At 38.2% G+C, this 15,275-nt stretch overlaps 1 protein-coding gene across 4 annotated transcripts in view; it reads left to right on the top strand.

Moving 5' to 3' along the window:
* CNTRL (centriolin) overlaps positions 1-15,275 on the top strand; it is a 96,104-nt gene that overhangs the window by 18,759 nt on the left and 62,070 nt on the right. For all 4 annotated transcript variants that reach the window (XM_047768296.1, XM_047768297.1, XM_047768299.1 and 1 more), the window contains 4 exons: positions 1,712-1,898; positions 3,784-3,977; positions 12,936-13,055; positions 13,934-14,162. In XM_047768296.1, coding sequence (XP_047624252.1) covers positions 1,712-1,898; positions 3,784-3,977; positions 12,936-13,055; positions 13,934-14,162 — 730 coding nt within the window. The remainder of the gene's footprint in view (positions 1-1,711; positions 1,899-3,783; positions 3,978-12,935; positions 13,056-13,933; positions 14,163-15,275) is intronic.

Genomic DNA, 15,275 nt, shown 5'->3' on the forward strand with positions numbered 1-15,275 from the left:
CCTAGATCAGAGTTCGTTTTTCAAACTTATGAATTAATCTGAATTAATCTGAATTATAGTGTTAGATGTTACAGGAAGTTAATCACTAGCTTTTTATAGTAGGGCAAATTTGTTATCATGCTTCACATAATCTGATAATGATGTATATTTTTCTCTGGAGGGTATCTTATGATTTTCTTGTGATATTTATAATTAGATGTTCAGTAAGCATTGTGAAGTAAAAACATTAATTGATTTAAATCTATATTAAAATTGGAGCAATCCTGTTATAAAGAACTTGTCTTTTTTTTTTTTTTTTTAATTTTTCTTTGCACCTGCAGCATGTGGAAGTTCCTGGGCAGGGATCAAACCAGTACTATAGCTTCTTTACAGAAGTGGTATGGGAATCAGATGAAATAATAGATGTGAAAACACTTTAAAAACATTATAAACACTAAATAACTCTAAGGTTATATTCCTTAAACTTTCACCAGTAGAAGCCAATAATAATAAATAACATTTGTTTGATGCTGTGCAATGACTGTGCTTTATTATCTGATAAGGTAACTCTACCACTTCACTGTGACAGCCCAAGAGCCTCAGAGCCCAAGCCCCATGCCATGTAGCACAGCATCGCCTTGGGGCTCTTGGGGCTTATGGGGTGATGGGAAGAGGTTGCCATGAATCTGTCTGAAATTTGCCTCAAATGCTCTTAAAGTAGTTGATCCTTAGATAGTAATGTTAGCAGGAAAATAATTCAATAGATAATTCTTTATTCCTAATTTTTATGACTTTCTCATGCCAGTTTGTATTTGACATTGGCATTGGTAAGAGTGCACATCCACTGGGAGAGATCTATTTATACTAGCTATTGGAAGTAGTGTTTCTCAACTTTTTAAGCCCTCTTTGGATAAATGTAAATATCTTACTTCAGAACCATGAGTATCTCCATGTGTCCTGTTTCTTTTAACTATCAGTTATAACTGTTCTCTGAAGATTTACCAAACTTTTTTTTTTAGCATAAATGGATAAATTATTTTTGATTGGTCCAATCAGTATATAATGAAAAGATAATAGGATTAGAGTTACACACTCTTGAATTCAAATCCTATTTCGTTATATGTAACCTCTGAGCTTTAAGCAAGTTACCTAAATTCTTTGAACAGCAATTTCATCTATAAAATTAAGATGATGCTCATTATATCATATGTTTTTGTGAGAAGTGAATGAAATGGCATATGGAAAATGCCTAGGAGTTCCCTTCATGGCTCAGTGGTAAATGAACCCGACTAGGAACCATGAGGACTCGGGTTCAATCCCTGGCCTTACTCAGTGGGTTAAGGATCCGGCATTGCCATGAGCTATGGTGTAGGTCTCAGATGTGGCTTGGATCCTGCTTGGCTGTGGCATAGGCCAGCAGCTATAGCTCCAATTTGACCTCTAGCCTGGGAACTTCCACATGCGGTGGGTATGGCCCTAAAAATCAAAAGAAAGGAAGGAAGGAAGGAAGAAGGAAAGAAAGAAAGAGCCTAATATCACCCTTAATCCATTATAGATTCTCAGATGCTACTCCTTTCCATTCCTCCCTTCAAACTGCTGCTTTTGGGTAATAGTTTCATGAATAGATTCCTTGCCATATTAGTAGAAATTTCCTTGATTTACTACTTCCCTTAGGTATGTTTATGATTTTTAAATTCAGTTATACCAATAATAATGTTACATATCATTTCAGCTCCAAGATGTAAGCAAATTGAAACCACTTCAAGATTTGACTTCTCTGATCCTAGCTGAAAATCCAGTCGCGACCCTTCCTCATTACCTCCAGTTTACCATTTTTCACCTCCGTTCGCTAGAAAGTTTGGAAGGTCAGCCAGTAACCACTCAAGACAGACAGGAAGCTTTTGAGAGATTCAGTTTAGGTAAGGTGACATTTAGGAAAAAAAAAAAAAGAACTAAACTAAATTTGGGTGGGAGAGGGATTTATTTACAGAGGTTACCCAGAAAAATATATTTATTGCGAACTTGATAATGCTATTAAAATTTGCATAGAAAAAGACACCATAAATCAATGAATTTAATATTCATTGCACTTGTACTGTGAGCCAGGCGTTTAGGAATGGCTCTCTGAGGAAGTGACATATAAGCTGAAGACAAAGCCAGAGAGGATTAGCCATGTGAAGAAAGGCATTCCCATGTGGGGAGCAGTTTGTACTTTGATGCTTGAAAAGACCCTGCTGAATCAAGAGACAGAAAGAAACTCAATATGACCAGAGGATAGCTCAAGTAAAAGTTTGGAGAGATGGGGAGGGGTGCGATGCCATAGGGCCACGGGGTTTGGATTTTATTCCACTCACAGTGAAAGCCATGGACAACTTTTGAGTGGATGGGGACATGATCCAGTTTATATATTAAGATTAGTTCTGATGTAGGATGGAGAATGATTTGGAGCCTGGCAAAACTGAGATAAAGGGACATGTTAGGAGGTAATCGCAGTATCCTAGGATAGAGTTATTGGTGACCTGTATTTAGCTGGTAGATGTAGGTAGATGGGTCAACTTTGGAAGTAGGGTCAGCAGCACTTTCTAATGGGTTGGATAATTCCCAGGCTTCTGTCTTGAGTAAGGGGTTGGATGGTAATATTGTTTATGAAAATGGGAGAACTCAGAATGTTGAGTGTGAATGTCTGTGAGACAACCAAGAAGATGTGAGTCTGGAGTTCAAAGATATCTGTCCTAGAGGGATAAACTTGGGAGTCATCAGCATAAAAATGTTATTTAATTCCACCAGAACCAGCTTCCTCACTCAGACAGGTTTTGGGAAGAGCCGGAAGGGGAGACAGTAAAGGAAACTGAGAAAGGGAGGCCAAGAGGGTAGGAGAAAACCAGTGGGTTGCAAAAGCCCAGAGAAGATTTCAAGAGAGGAAGTGGTCAGCTGTGTTGAATGTTGCTGAGACATGAAGGAGGCAGATGAGCACAGAGAAGTGCTTTAGGTTGGTAACACCACGATGATCTCGACGAGCAGTTAAGGAGTGGTTGGGACAAACGCAGGATTATAGATTGAAGATGGAATGGGAGAGAGACATTTGGGTGACGATTTGAAATTCCTCCACAGTTTCTCTCCCCTAGTATCTGATAAATGCTTTTGAAAAATGTTTTTTAAAAATGTCACTACTAGCTGCCAAACCAGGAAATGGCCAGAAGCAAGTACAGTAAACCTCAAAGCTAGTAATGAAAGAAACAGAGAATATTCAAGAGCAGAGTGAAGAGACAAATCATGGCTCGCTTCTTTTGGTCCTTGAGAAGACAAGGAAATGAGATCATAAAAAAAAATGATCTCTTGATAACAGGGATGGGACACTTTCTCCATCAGAAGGGAAAGAAGATGTGTGTTAAGTGGGGGAAGTTTTGTTGCTTTGGTGGTAGGAAAATGAGGAAGGTCTCACTGGGGCGGGGGGGAAGGGTCTGTTTTCTCAATGAAAAATGAGGTCATCAGCTGAGAAAGAAAATAGGAGTATGAGAGGTTAGAAGGAAAGAGGAACATAGGAAGTAGCCATTTCAGCGTATTGGAAGTAAAGTGTTATCTTTAAAATTCTGTTTCCAAATGATAATGCCTTCATACTTCTTAATGTAATTTACTTTCTAACTCAAGATAGTCTTTTTTACCCAAAACCGTAGTAAATAATTTAAAAGTAAAATTGTATTTGTACTATTCTTAGACTTCTTCTGCTATTATTTGAGAAATAGTCTTAACTCTCTTCAAATAGAAAATATAAGGATCAATAAACTATTAAATTTGTACTGACAGAGGAGGTAGAAAGACTGGAAAGAGACCTGGAAAAGAAGGTGATGGAAACTGAAGAGCTTAAGAGCAAACAAATAAGGTTCCTTGAAGAAATTAAAAATCAAGATAAATTGAACAAATCATTAAAAGAAGAGGCCATGTTACAAAAACAGAGCTGTGAGCAGCTAGAGAATAACCTAAACACAAAAAATGAACTGGTAAGTCTGTATTTTACATTGCTTTGACTATATTCTCTTGAAATAGAGAATTCTTTGCTCTTAGGTCTGAAAAATACAACTCCTGACCATAGATTGGGGAAGACGTGGTTTAACAGAAGTATGTGCAAAAGGTTTTACAAATTGTAGAAGACTGTGCACTGTATGGTAGGACTGCCCCAAAGTGACTACTCTCTTGGCCTGTGTTGTGTGAAGTATGGTGTCCACAACAAAGGAGGAAAGTGAAAACCCCACACCATAGGCTGTATTTTTCTTTTAACAACAGCATTATTGGTGAGACTGTACATTGGCAAAAACTTTTAGAAAGCAATTTGGAAAAATTATCCAAATTTACATGGGCATACCCTATGTGCTATGTATTGGAAATATTATAGTATTTGATATCATATTTATATTATTTATTATTATACAGTAGTTACAGTATAATACATGACATATATTTCCAATAATATATTCTATAGAAGTGGTAGCAAGAATGTGTGAAGTTATCATATATGTGTAGCTGTGTGCATATATGTATGTGAGTACATGTATATGTATAATGACATTCACTACATTATTGCTTATATTAGAAAAATATTGAGAGTAACTAAAATGTCCCTCAGTGGATATCCATGTGGTAGAATAATTGTGTTCCTATCAAAGTAAGGTAGAGCTGCATCTGACACATACCGCTATATGAAAAAAAGCAAGCTGTAAAACAGTATATCAACTATGGTCCAATATATAAGGAAAGTATATAATAGTAAAGTAGGTCAGATGGTAGAATGTATACCAAATTCTTGACAGCAGTTATTTTGGGAGAATGGAATTATAGAGCACTTTCAAATTGCTGTTTGTCTGTAATGTTTAAGTTTTAAATAATTTGACTTTACAGTTGAAATTGGTAGAAAAGATATATATATTTTTTTTTGGTCTTTTTTTTTTGTTGTTGTTGTTGTTGTTGCTATTTCTTGGGCCGCTCCCGCAGCATATGGAGGTTCCCAGGCTAGGGGTCGAATCGGAGCTGTAGCCACTAGCCTACGCCAGAGCCACAGCAACGCGGGATCCGAGCCGCGTCTGCAACCTACACCACAGCTCACGGCAACACCGGATCCTTAACCCACTGAGCAAGGGCAGGGACCAAACCCGCAACCTCATGGTTCCTAGTCGGATTCGTTAGCCACTGTGCCATGACGGGAACTCCGAAAAGATATATTTTTTATTTTTTCCATTATAATTGATTTACAGTGTTCTGTCAATTTCTACTGTACAGTGAAGTGACCCAGTCATACACATATATATGTATTCTTTTTCTCATACTATCCTTCATCATGTTCCGTCACAAGTGACTAGATATAGTTCTCTGTTCTACACAGCAGAGAAAAGATATTTTAAAAGAAAAGGATTTACACTATCTAGATAGTGTATCTTCAGAAGTTACCTGACCTAGAGGCTTCAGAGGTCTTGAGACCATGTCTGAGGAATAGCCAAAGCAACAGGGATGTCTAGGCTGGAGAAGAGGAGGACCCACTGAGCTGTGATGATTGCCTTCAACCTCAAAGTGCTGTGTCATGGAAGAAGGATTGAAGTTATTGACAGAGGTCCCAAGAGATAAAATTGAGAGATGGCAAATAGAGTTCCCATTGTGGCTCAGCGGTAATGAACCCAACTAGTATCCAAGAGAATGTGGGTTTGATCCCTGGCCTCGCTTAATGGGTTAAGGATCCCACATTGCAGTGAGCTACAGTGTAGGTTACAGACATAGCTGGACTCTGGCACTGCTGTGGCTGTGGCATAGACCAGCAGTTGTAGCTCCCATTTGACCCCTAGGCTGGGAACTTCCATACCCCACACATTTGGCCCTTTTAGGCAAAAAAAAAAAAAAAAAAAAAAGTGAAGCTTTGGAGTTAGAATCAGCAGTGGATAAAGGATTAGCGTGGGTTAAGGATCCGGCATTCCCATGCGCTGCAGTGTAGGTTGCAGACATGGCTCGGATCCCTCGTTGTGGCTCTGGTGTAGGCTGGCAGCTGTAGCTCTAATTTGACCCCTAACCTAGGAACTTCCATATGCTGCAGGTGCGGCCCTAAAAAAGAAGAAAAGAAAGAAATAGCAAATAGAATTATAGGAAAACAGTTTTTCATTTAGTAATGAGGAAGAAATCTAATAGCTGTTCTGAGATAAAATGTGATAACTCTGGAATGTGTTTGCTGTCATTGAAACATGCATGTGCTCAGGGTTTAGGGAAAAGAAAAAAAAAATTACACAGGGAGATAGACTAAATTACCCTAAAAGGCCTTTCCAGGGAGTTCCCGTCGTGGTGCATGGTTAACGAATCTGACTAGGAACCATGAGGTTGAGGGTTCGATCCCTCCCCTTGCTCAATGGGTTAAGGATCTGGCGTTGCCGTGAGCTGTGGTGTAGGCCGATGGCTACAGCTCCGATTAGACCCCTAGCCTGGGAATCTCCATATGCCGCGGGAGTGGCCCTAGAAAAGGAAGCAAAAAAAAAAAAAAAAAGGCCTTTTCAACCTAGGGAATTGTGCGTGCGTGTGTGTGTCTTTTTAGGGCCGAACTTGTGGCATATGAAAGTTCCCAGGCTAGGGGTCAGATTAGAGCTACAGCTGCCAGCCTACACCACAGCCACAGCAATGCCGCATCCAAGACTTCTCTGCGACCTACATCACAGCGCTGGATCCTTAACCTACTGAGCAAGACCAAGGATCGAACCTGCGTCCTCGTAGACACAGTCGGGTTAGTTACCATTGAGCCACTACAGGAATTCCTCAACCTAGGGAATTTGATTCTGTAAAATTATTAATCTACTTTCCTTGAAGGAAAAAATAGCTTTTGGTACTCTCCTCTTTTTTTTTTTCTTTTGACAATTCTTTTTCTGATTTATACGTAACTTGGAGAATTAGATTTCTCATACAGTTAATAGGATCCTCAATACTGTTGTCTTCTTTTTTTTTTTTGACACCCTTTTAGGATTGGCATTCAGGCTCAATTTTTTGATTTGTTGACAAGAATTCTGCATAAGCAGTTATATTTTTTAGCAAGAAAAAAAATGTTCCCTCCCTCCTCTGCATAGAGAGGGAAATTGTTACTTGATTTCTTTTTCTCTTTCTTTCCTTCTTTTTTTTTTCTTTTTCTTTTCTTTTTTTTTTTCTTTCTTGCTTTTTTTTTTTTTTTTTTTGGCTGCCCCATGGCATATGTAGTAGCTCCTGGGCCAGGGATCAGATCAGAGCTACTGCCATGAACCAAGCCACAGCTGCTGCAATGCCAGATGCTTAACCCGCTGTGCCTGTCTGGGGATCGACCCCACCCATCCCAGTGCTCCAAGACGCTGCTGATCCCATTGCGCCACAGTGGGAGCTCCAGAAATTGTTACTTGAAATCCAAATACTTAACTAACTACCTCTTTCCTAACTCTTCTTTGCCAGGGGGATATAATAAAATATGGGGCAGCTTTCCTATCTCTGTTAGTCAGATATCCAGAGCACTTGTGGCTTCCTTCATATGCCTCTTACTTGAAGGCAGTTTTCAAATATGTCTGCTGTATTCTGATGGCATATTATATATGTTAATAATCCGATGATTATCAGTGATCTTATAATATACATCTATCTGCTGCACACTGTTCCATAATAGAATGGATTGATGAGTAATTAAATCCTTGACCACTAACATTTATATTTAAAGTACCAGAAAAATCCCAAACAACAGTTCCTACTGTGGTATCATTTGACATCTGTGAACATTTCATAATTTTCCTGAGTTGTTGATCTTTTTTGTAGTATAGAATTCATCTTTTATTACTGACATAAAAGAACATTGTAATTTCCATATGCCGGTGTTTGTTAGTCAACCCATTGAAAACCTTGGCAAAATATTGTATTTTATGTCTATGTGCTATCCCAAAATTATGGATACTGTAGTTGCCTAGTTTTCTCTTTTGTTTGTTTATAGTGTTTATTTTTGTTTCATTTTTTTAAAGTTTTATTGAAGTAGTGTTGTGCTAATTTCTGCTGTACAACAGTGATTCAGTTATGCCTGTACACACATCCATTCTCTCTCCGATTCTTTTCCCACATAGATTATTACAGAATATTGGGTAGAGTTCTCTGTACTGTATAGCAGCTCCCCATTGGTCTATCACTCCATATACCTCAGTGTGCATATGCCAGCCCCAAACTCCCATGTTTATTTATAATGTTGTTGATTGTGCTATAAATAAATGTTTTGTAAATTGTCAACAGTTTTTGCTGGGTTTTTGTCTGTAACTGTTTTTGATTAGAAGACAGACTGTGCTCTTCTTTGAGTCATTATGTTATTTTTATGATTAACAATTTAAAAGCATTAATATACAAAGTTAATATGTGTTTATTGTAACAAATTCAGACAACACAAATGTATGTAGTAGAAAATGAATGTTTCACTCTCCCTACCCCATTCCTTGGATGTTAACATGTATCCTTTTTGTTTTCTATGCTTCTATAACAGCTATGTAATTATATAATGTATATATGATTAAATAGATATATATTTGAATGTTTTGTGATTTAAGTAAAAAAGAATCTTACTATACATATTAAATTCTGTATCTTATTTTTTACAAAACAATATATATTCACAGACAGCTCTCTAAGTTAAAATATACATACCCACGTATATACACATACATAACTTCTTTTCAAAGTCTATATTGTGGTCCATTATATGGATTTTCCATAATTTAATTTACTCTTATTGATGAATATTTAGGTCATTCCACTTTTTTGTTACTAGCAAAATAGAGAAAAATATTTACATGTATGTGCCTTATGCATTCATCTTAGTGATTCCTTAGGATAAATCACTATAAGTCTAAAAGTTTTTTAAATTTTTTTTTTTTTGTCTTTGTTGTTGTTGTTGTTGTTGCTATTTCTTGGGCCGCTCCCGCAGCATATGGAGGTTCCCAGGCTAGGGGTCCAATCGGAGCTGTAGCCGCCAGCCTACGCCAGAGCCACAGCAACGCAGGATCCGAGCCGCGTCTGCAACCTACACCACAGCTCACGGCAACGCCGGATCGTTAACCCACTGAGCAAGGGCAGGGACCAAACCCGCAACCTCGTGGTTCCTAGTCGGATTCGTTAACCACTGCGCCACGACGGGAACTCCTAAATTTTGATAAATATTAATGACCCTTCAAAAAGCTTATATCTCTTTTATACTTCTGCAGCAGTAGGTGAAGGAGCCCACTCCCCCACTTGATACTATTACTTTGAACTTGTAAATAGCATAGAAAAAAGAAGAATCTCATTGCTTTATTTTCACATTTCTTTAGTTATTGGAGTACTGTGTATGTATTTATTAGCTATTTTGTATTTCTTGTTTAAATCCATGTTGTTTTGCCTGGTCTTTTATTATTCCAAAGGACTATTCGATGTTTTTAAAGAAAATAATTCTGTGCCTTATTCTAAGAGCCTACATTCAAAAAACATTTTCCATTACCTTATATAGACTGTCTGGTGATAATAGCTATAGTTGTATAATGTTTTCTAGTTTCATAAAGTAATTCCTCATGTAATAGGTCAACTAACTTATAAATGAAATGTAGTAACATTGAAGGAAAACTTCTGGTGGCCATTTAACCTGTAGTAGTCCCCCTCTTCTGTTACTGACAAGTATTAACTTCAACTTTAATATTAATATTACTCATTGTCTTTTTGCAAGTTATTTAACTGCCGTTCTTGTTTCCTCATTTTTAAAATGAGGCTGATTTGGGAGTTCCCATTGTGGCATATTGGGTTAAGAACCTGACTGGGGAGTTCCCATCGTGTTTCAGTGGTTAACGAATCTGACTAGGAACCATGAGGTTGCGGGTCTGATCCCTGGTCTTGCTCAGTGGGTTAAGGATCTGGTGTTGCCGTGAGCTGTGGTGTAGGTTGCAGACACGGCTCGGATCCCACGTTGCTATGGCTCTGGCGTAGACCAGTGACTACAAGTCCAATTAGACCTTTATCCTGGGCACCTCCATGTACCACGGGTGTGGCCCTAGAAAAGCCAAAAAAAAGACCCCAAAAACCTGACTGGTATCCATGAGGACGCAGGTTTGATCCCTGGCCTTGCTCAGTGACTTAAGGATCCGGCATTGCTGGATCCAGTGAGCTGTGGTGTATGTAGGTTATAGACACTGCTCGGATCCCGTGTTGCTGTCACTGAGGCTGTGGCATAGGCCGGTGCTGCAGCGGTGATTTGACCCCTAGCCTGGGAACTTCCCTATGCTGTAGGTGTGGCCCTAAAAAATAAGTAAATAAATAAATAAAATGAGGATGATTTAGCTGTCCTGCCAGCCCCACAGACTTGTGAAGACTGAATGAGGTTATGAATGTGAAAATAATTTGAAATTAATCAAGCTAAGTAATGGAAGGTGGTAAATATGAAACTCATAGTTGGAGTGATGATAAAATATGTCCTTGTAAGAATAATGCAGGTATTAATCATATCTTCCTAAGGTAAGTTGTCAATGAAGAACAGCTTATGTTGTTTCAGCCTCACTCTCTAGGAATTCACTAGGTGATGGTATTTGTTTGCTTCTTTCTCCTTTTAGCCCTTGTCTTGGTTTCTTGCAGACCCTTTTCTGCCGATTCTTAATTCTTCCTTAAAGGTAGTTTGTTTAGGGCTGAATTGTACACTCTTTTTCATGGTTTGCATGATAACTTGTATTAACTGCTTACATATATTTTAAGTTTTGAAACTGGCTTGCCTTTTTGAGAAATGTGCTTGTGTGTGTATGTATAATTTGTTTAATGAATGCATACATAGGAAAATGAATTTGAATGTTTGGGACAGAATTTGTATCATTTTTCCAGTTGGTCAGTATGTTAACTGCACTCATCTCTTGACTATCCATAGCTAATTCTGTAACTAGCCTACTTTCCAGGGCCTTTGACTCCCAGTTTGCTGTCATTTCTTCATTTCTTCAATAGACATTTATTGATTGTTCGCTATATGCTAAGCCTGCTGCTGTAAAAGACACAAAGGTACTTTAAGATGCAGAGTATTTATTATTAAAATTGACCTTTGAACAACACAGGGGTTAATCTACTAGTTGGCCCTCAGTATCCTCAGTTCCTGGACATCTGCAGATTCAACCAACAACAGACTGTGTAGTATAGTAGTATTTCCTATTGAAAAATATGTGTAAGTGGACCTGCCCAGTTTAAACCCACACTTTCAAGGGTCAGCTGTATTTGCCTGCAGAGACCAGTCCATAAATCCTCCATGGTTCAGTCACATTTGCCTCTGTTTGTCCCCACTGCCACTGATCTTTGGAGAGGGAAGCCTAAGATTAGTTGACACTGAGTTGCTTTCTTGAGACTCAGGATCTTGTGAGCAATTCAGTGAAAGCATCAGTGTGGGTAATGTGCTTGACACCCTGCAGCAGGACATTGAAGGCACTATAGTATGATAGAGTGTTGAATTTGAAATCAGGAAACTTGGATTTGAACTCTGCCTCTTCCAACTACCAGCTATGCAATTGGGCATATTATTTAACCTCTCTGTATAGCTCATGGTGTAGTTGTGAGGATTCAGTGAGATAGCACATGTCAAATACTTAGCACAGTGTCTGGCATACAGTGAGTACTCAGGATTACCTGTTACGTAGGCTGGTCTTACTTCCACTTGGATGGATAATCAGGAGGTGACTGAAAGCTAAATCATGCACGACTTTGAGTTCACAGGCTTGTAAAATGTTCATGTTTGTTTATGTTTCATTCTCTTCAGCTTGCATTTTTATATTAATGAAGTTTTTCTGCATGCATTTTTTTTTTTGGTGTGATATCTATTATCAGACAGTGGGGGGAATGAAAAGGCAGAAATCACTTAGTGGACCTTTGAAATGATTTAGTAGAAAGGGGGCTGGTACTGGTAGTTAATAAAAAATTTCTCTGCCACTAATTCAGTAGGTAACTTTTGACAAGTCAATTCACCAAACTGCGACTCAATTTTATTTATAAGTTCAGAGGATTAGTTCTAGATGATTTTTTTTCTAGCTTCTGACATTTCTAAGAATCACTAAAAAATTGTAATTACAGTAGGATTACTTTATTAAAAATTTAGGAGTTCCTGTTGTGGCGCAGTGGTTAACGAATCTGACTAGGAACCATGAGGTTGCAGGTTCGATCCCTGCCCTTGCTCAGTGGGTTAATGATCCGGCGTTGCCGTGAGCTGTGGTGTAGGTTGCAGACGCGGCTTGGATCCCGAGTTGCTGTGGCTCTGGCGTAGGCCGGTGGCTACAGCTCCGATTGGACCCCTAGCCTGGGAACCTCCATATGCCGCGAGAGCGGCCCAAGAAATAGCAAAAAGACAAAATAAAAAAATAAAAAATAAAAAAATTTAATATTACATATTTGGATCTAATTGAGCTTATTCACATCCCTTACACTCTGTTACAAAGAAGAATGAAAAACTGGGATGCCATTAGCCAAAAATACTATAGCAATAGCAGTACAACAGTGAAAACTAATCTCCTATTTTCATGCTTTTCACTCCTTTTAATTTCTTTGTAATTAATGTTAAATATCGTTTTCATCATTGACTTGAAGCCGCCATGAGTAAGTTAAGTAAATTAGTACTAATTATTGAGAAATTAGGAATCAGGTACTTAGTAGACTAGTTGCTTTTTACTTTCATGTTTGGATAAAGCAAATTTAAATGATTTTTAAAAGTTTTATTCATTGAATCCAGAAATAACATACAAACTTCAAAGGTCTTTTATGTGATCTCTTATAAAATGACATTTTGTTTTTTCATACTTTATAATACATTAGAATTAAGAAAAATGTCTTAATGCTCTATTTTTTGTGTGATTTAAAAAAATCTAATTATTAATTATGATTAGAACTTGCCATACCACTGTACCTTTATGCTAACTTACTGAATCTGTATATTGTTTCATATCAAATTGGGCTAATAGCTAAGACAGAAGACCATGGAACTAACACGAGCATGTCAGAAACAATATGAACTGGAACAGGAATTGGCCTTTTATAAAATTGATGCTAAATTTGAGCCACTAAATTATTATCCATCAGAGGTGAGTTATTTTAATTTTGTAGTAATCCAAAGTTAAAGCCAGCATAGAATGGGGCAGAGGAGGGAAGGGTGGTAGAGATGGTCAAAGGATTTTATCAATAACTATTCCATGTTCTTGTTATGAGGATATCAGTGGAGTCAGAGTATTTTGCTTGAATCTGTAAATTATTTGGCTCAGTGAAATAGAGCAGTGTCCAAAAGAGATTAAAAATCCCAAGACGATATTTGGCCACATCCATATTCATAACCCAAAAGAACCTTCTTATCCTTAGTTACCTCACTCAAGATTTGATTGATCAGCTTCCTTAAATCCATACTTCCAATAAAAGTGCACTGCCTGCTTCAGTGATCACAGAATGGCCATCTCTGTACATTGTTTGTTAAATAATCACTGGCTTCACTATTAGTCAACCATTATTTGTACAGATGCCATAAATGCTACTGCAGAGGGGAACCATTTAACTTCCAAGATCCACTGATTCCAAACTATAAATTATTTATTCAAGTTAAAATTTATTAGACTGATATTTTACTTATATATCAGCCGAGAAACCAAAATAAAACACCTAGATTTCTGACTTGAGAGATTCAACAATGCTGAAAAAAGACATGTAACTATAGGCACTTCCTTAATCAATCCAGCTCACTCTTTGGAGATAGGAAGAGGAATCCTTTTGAGACCATTTTTTTTTTGTTCCAGTTCCTTTTTAGTGTATTGAGAATAAGATAAAAGAATGAAATGTATTTTTTAACTTTTATGTGTGTAGGATTAATATTTAGGCAATTCTGTGGTACATTCTTCACTAATAAAATGAATAATGTCACTTGACTGCATAGAAGGCACTTACTAAACCATAAATCTCTTTATTTTGTTTTTAGTATGTCGACATTGATAAAGCCCCAGATGAAAGCCCTTATATTGGCAAATCCAGATATAAGAGAAATATGTTTGCCACAGAGAGTTATATTACTGATGATGCACAGGCAGTAGAGATTAAGAGGATGGAGCTAGGTGAAGAGGAACAGCTTAGAAATGAGCATGTGAACTTGAGTGCCCATACACCGCTGGACATACAACTGGAAGACAAAGAAAACAAAATAAGTGCAGGTTAACAAAAGTTACTTTAAATTCTTTAAAATTATAAAAAGATTGAATACTTCTAATTAAACATGCTGAAGATGTTGTATACACAAGAAGTCTAAAACAAAAGTAGTGATTCATTGAGCAAATTATTTTTTAATGATTCTTTTTATGATGGAGATTGGTGGGGGTTTTTTTGGCTTGTTTGTTTCCTTTTAGGGCCACACCTGCGGCATATAGAAGTTCCCAGGCTAGGGGTCAAATTGGAACTGCACCTGCCAGCCTACACCAGCCACAGCCATGACAATACCAGATCCAAGCTTCGTCTGCAACCTACCCCGCAGCTCACAGCAATGCTGGAGCCTTTAACCCACTGAGCAAGGCCAGGGATCAAACCTGCATCCTCATGGATACTAGTTGGGTTCTTAACCTGCTGAGCCACAGCAGGAATTCCTGAGAATGGGGTTTTTGTCCATAATTTGATGCCAGCATATCCAGAGGATCCAAGAATACTTAAATCTTGCCTTGCCATCAGGTCCTTCTCACCACTGGACTATACATTCGGAGATATAATTAGTAATAACTGAAGGAGGTATTGATCCCTGTGCATGTTGCCAAAACCTAAAGCAGTGTTTTGGATAAGTTGAATCAGTGTACTCTTCTTAGGCTTGGGCCTAAGTCTGGCCCCTAACTCCTCCTGACTTATCCCATACTCCATCTCCTCAACCTTCCCCTCCCCTCCCAGTCATCTAATTCAAAGGAACTTACCACTTCCTGGCAAGTCACAGAGAGGAAGAAATCAATCCAGGGGGACCCTTAGACCATCCAAATGGCAAACTTTGATTGCACTTACTCACTTAGCTGCATGGATATGGAGGGAGGAGAAAGCAGACCTGAGTTCATGTATCTCACTAGTAATCATGGCCCATTGGGGGAGTCTCAGTCAATGAGATTAGTAGTCCATCTTTCCATGATTGGCAACTAAATGGAAAACATGGAAGGCCAGGAGTTCCCATCATGGTGCAACAGAAACGAATCTGACTAGGAACCATGAGCTTGTGGGTTCGATCCCGATCCCTGGCGTGGCTCAGTCGGTTAAGGATCTGGCATTACTGTGAGCTGTGGTATAGGTTGCAGATG

This window comes from Phacochoerus africanus, chromosome 2 (assembly GCF_016906955.1).
Source record: "Phacochoerus africanus isolate WHEZ1 chromosome 2, ROS_Pafr_v1, whole genome shotgun sequence".
NCBI lineage: Eukaryota > Metazoa > Chordata > Mammalia > Artiodactyla > Suidae > Phacochoerus > Phacochoerus africanus.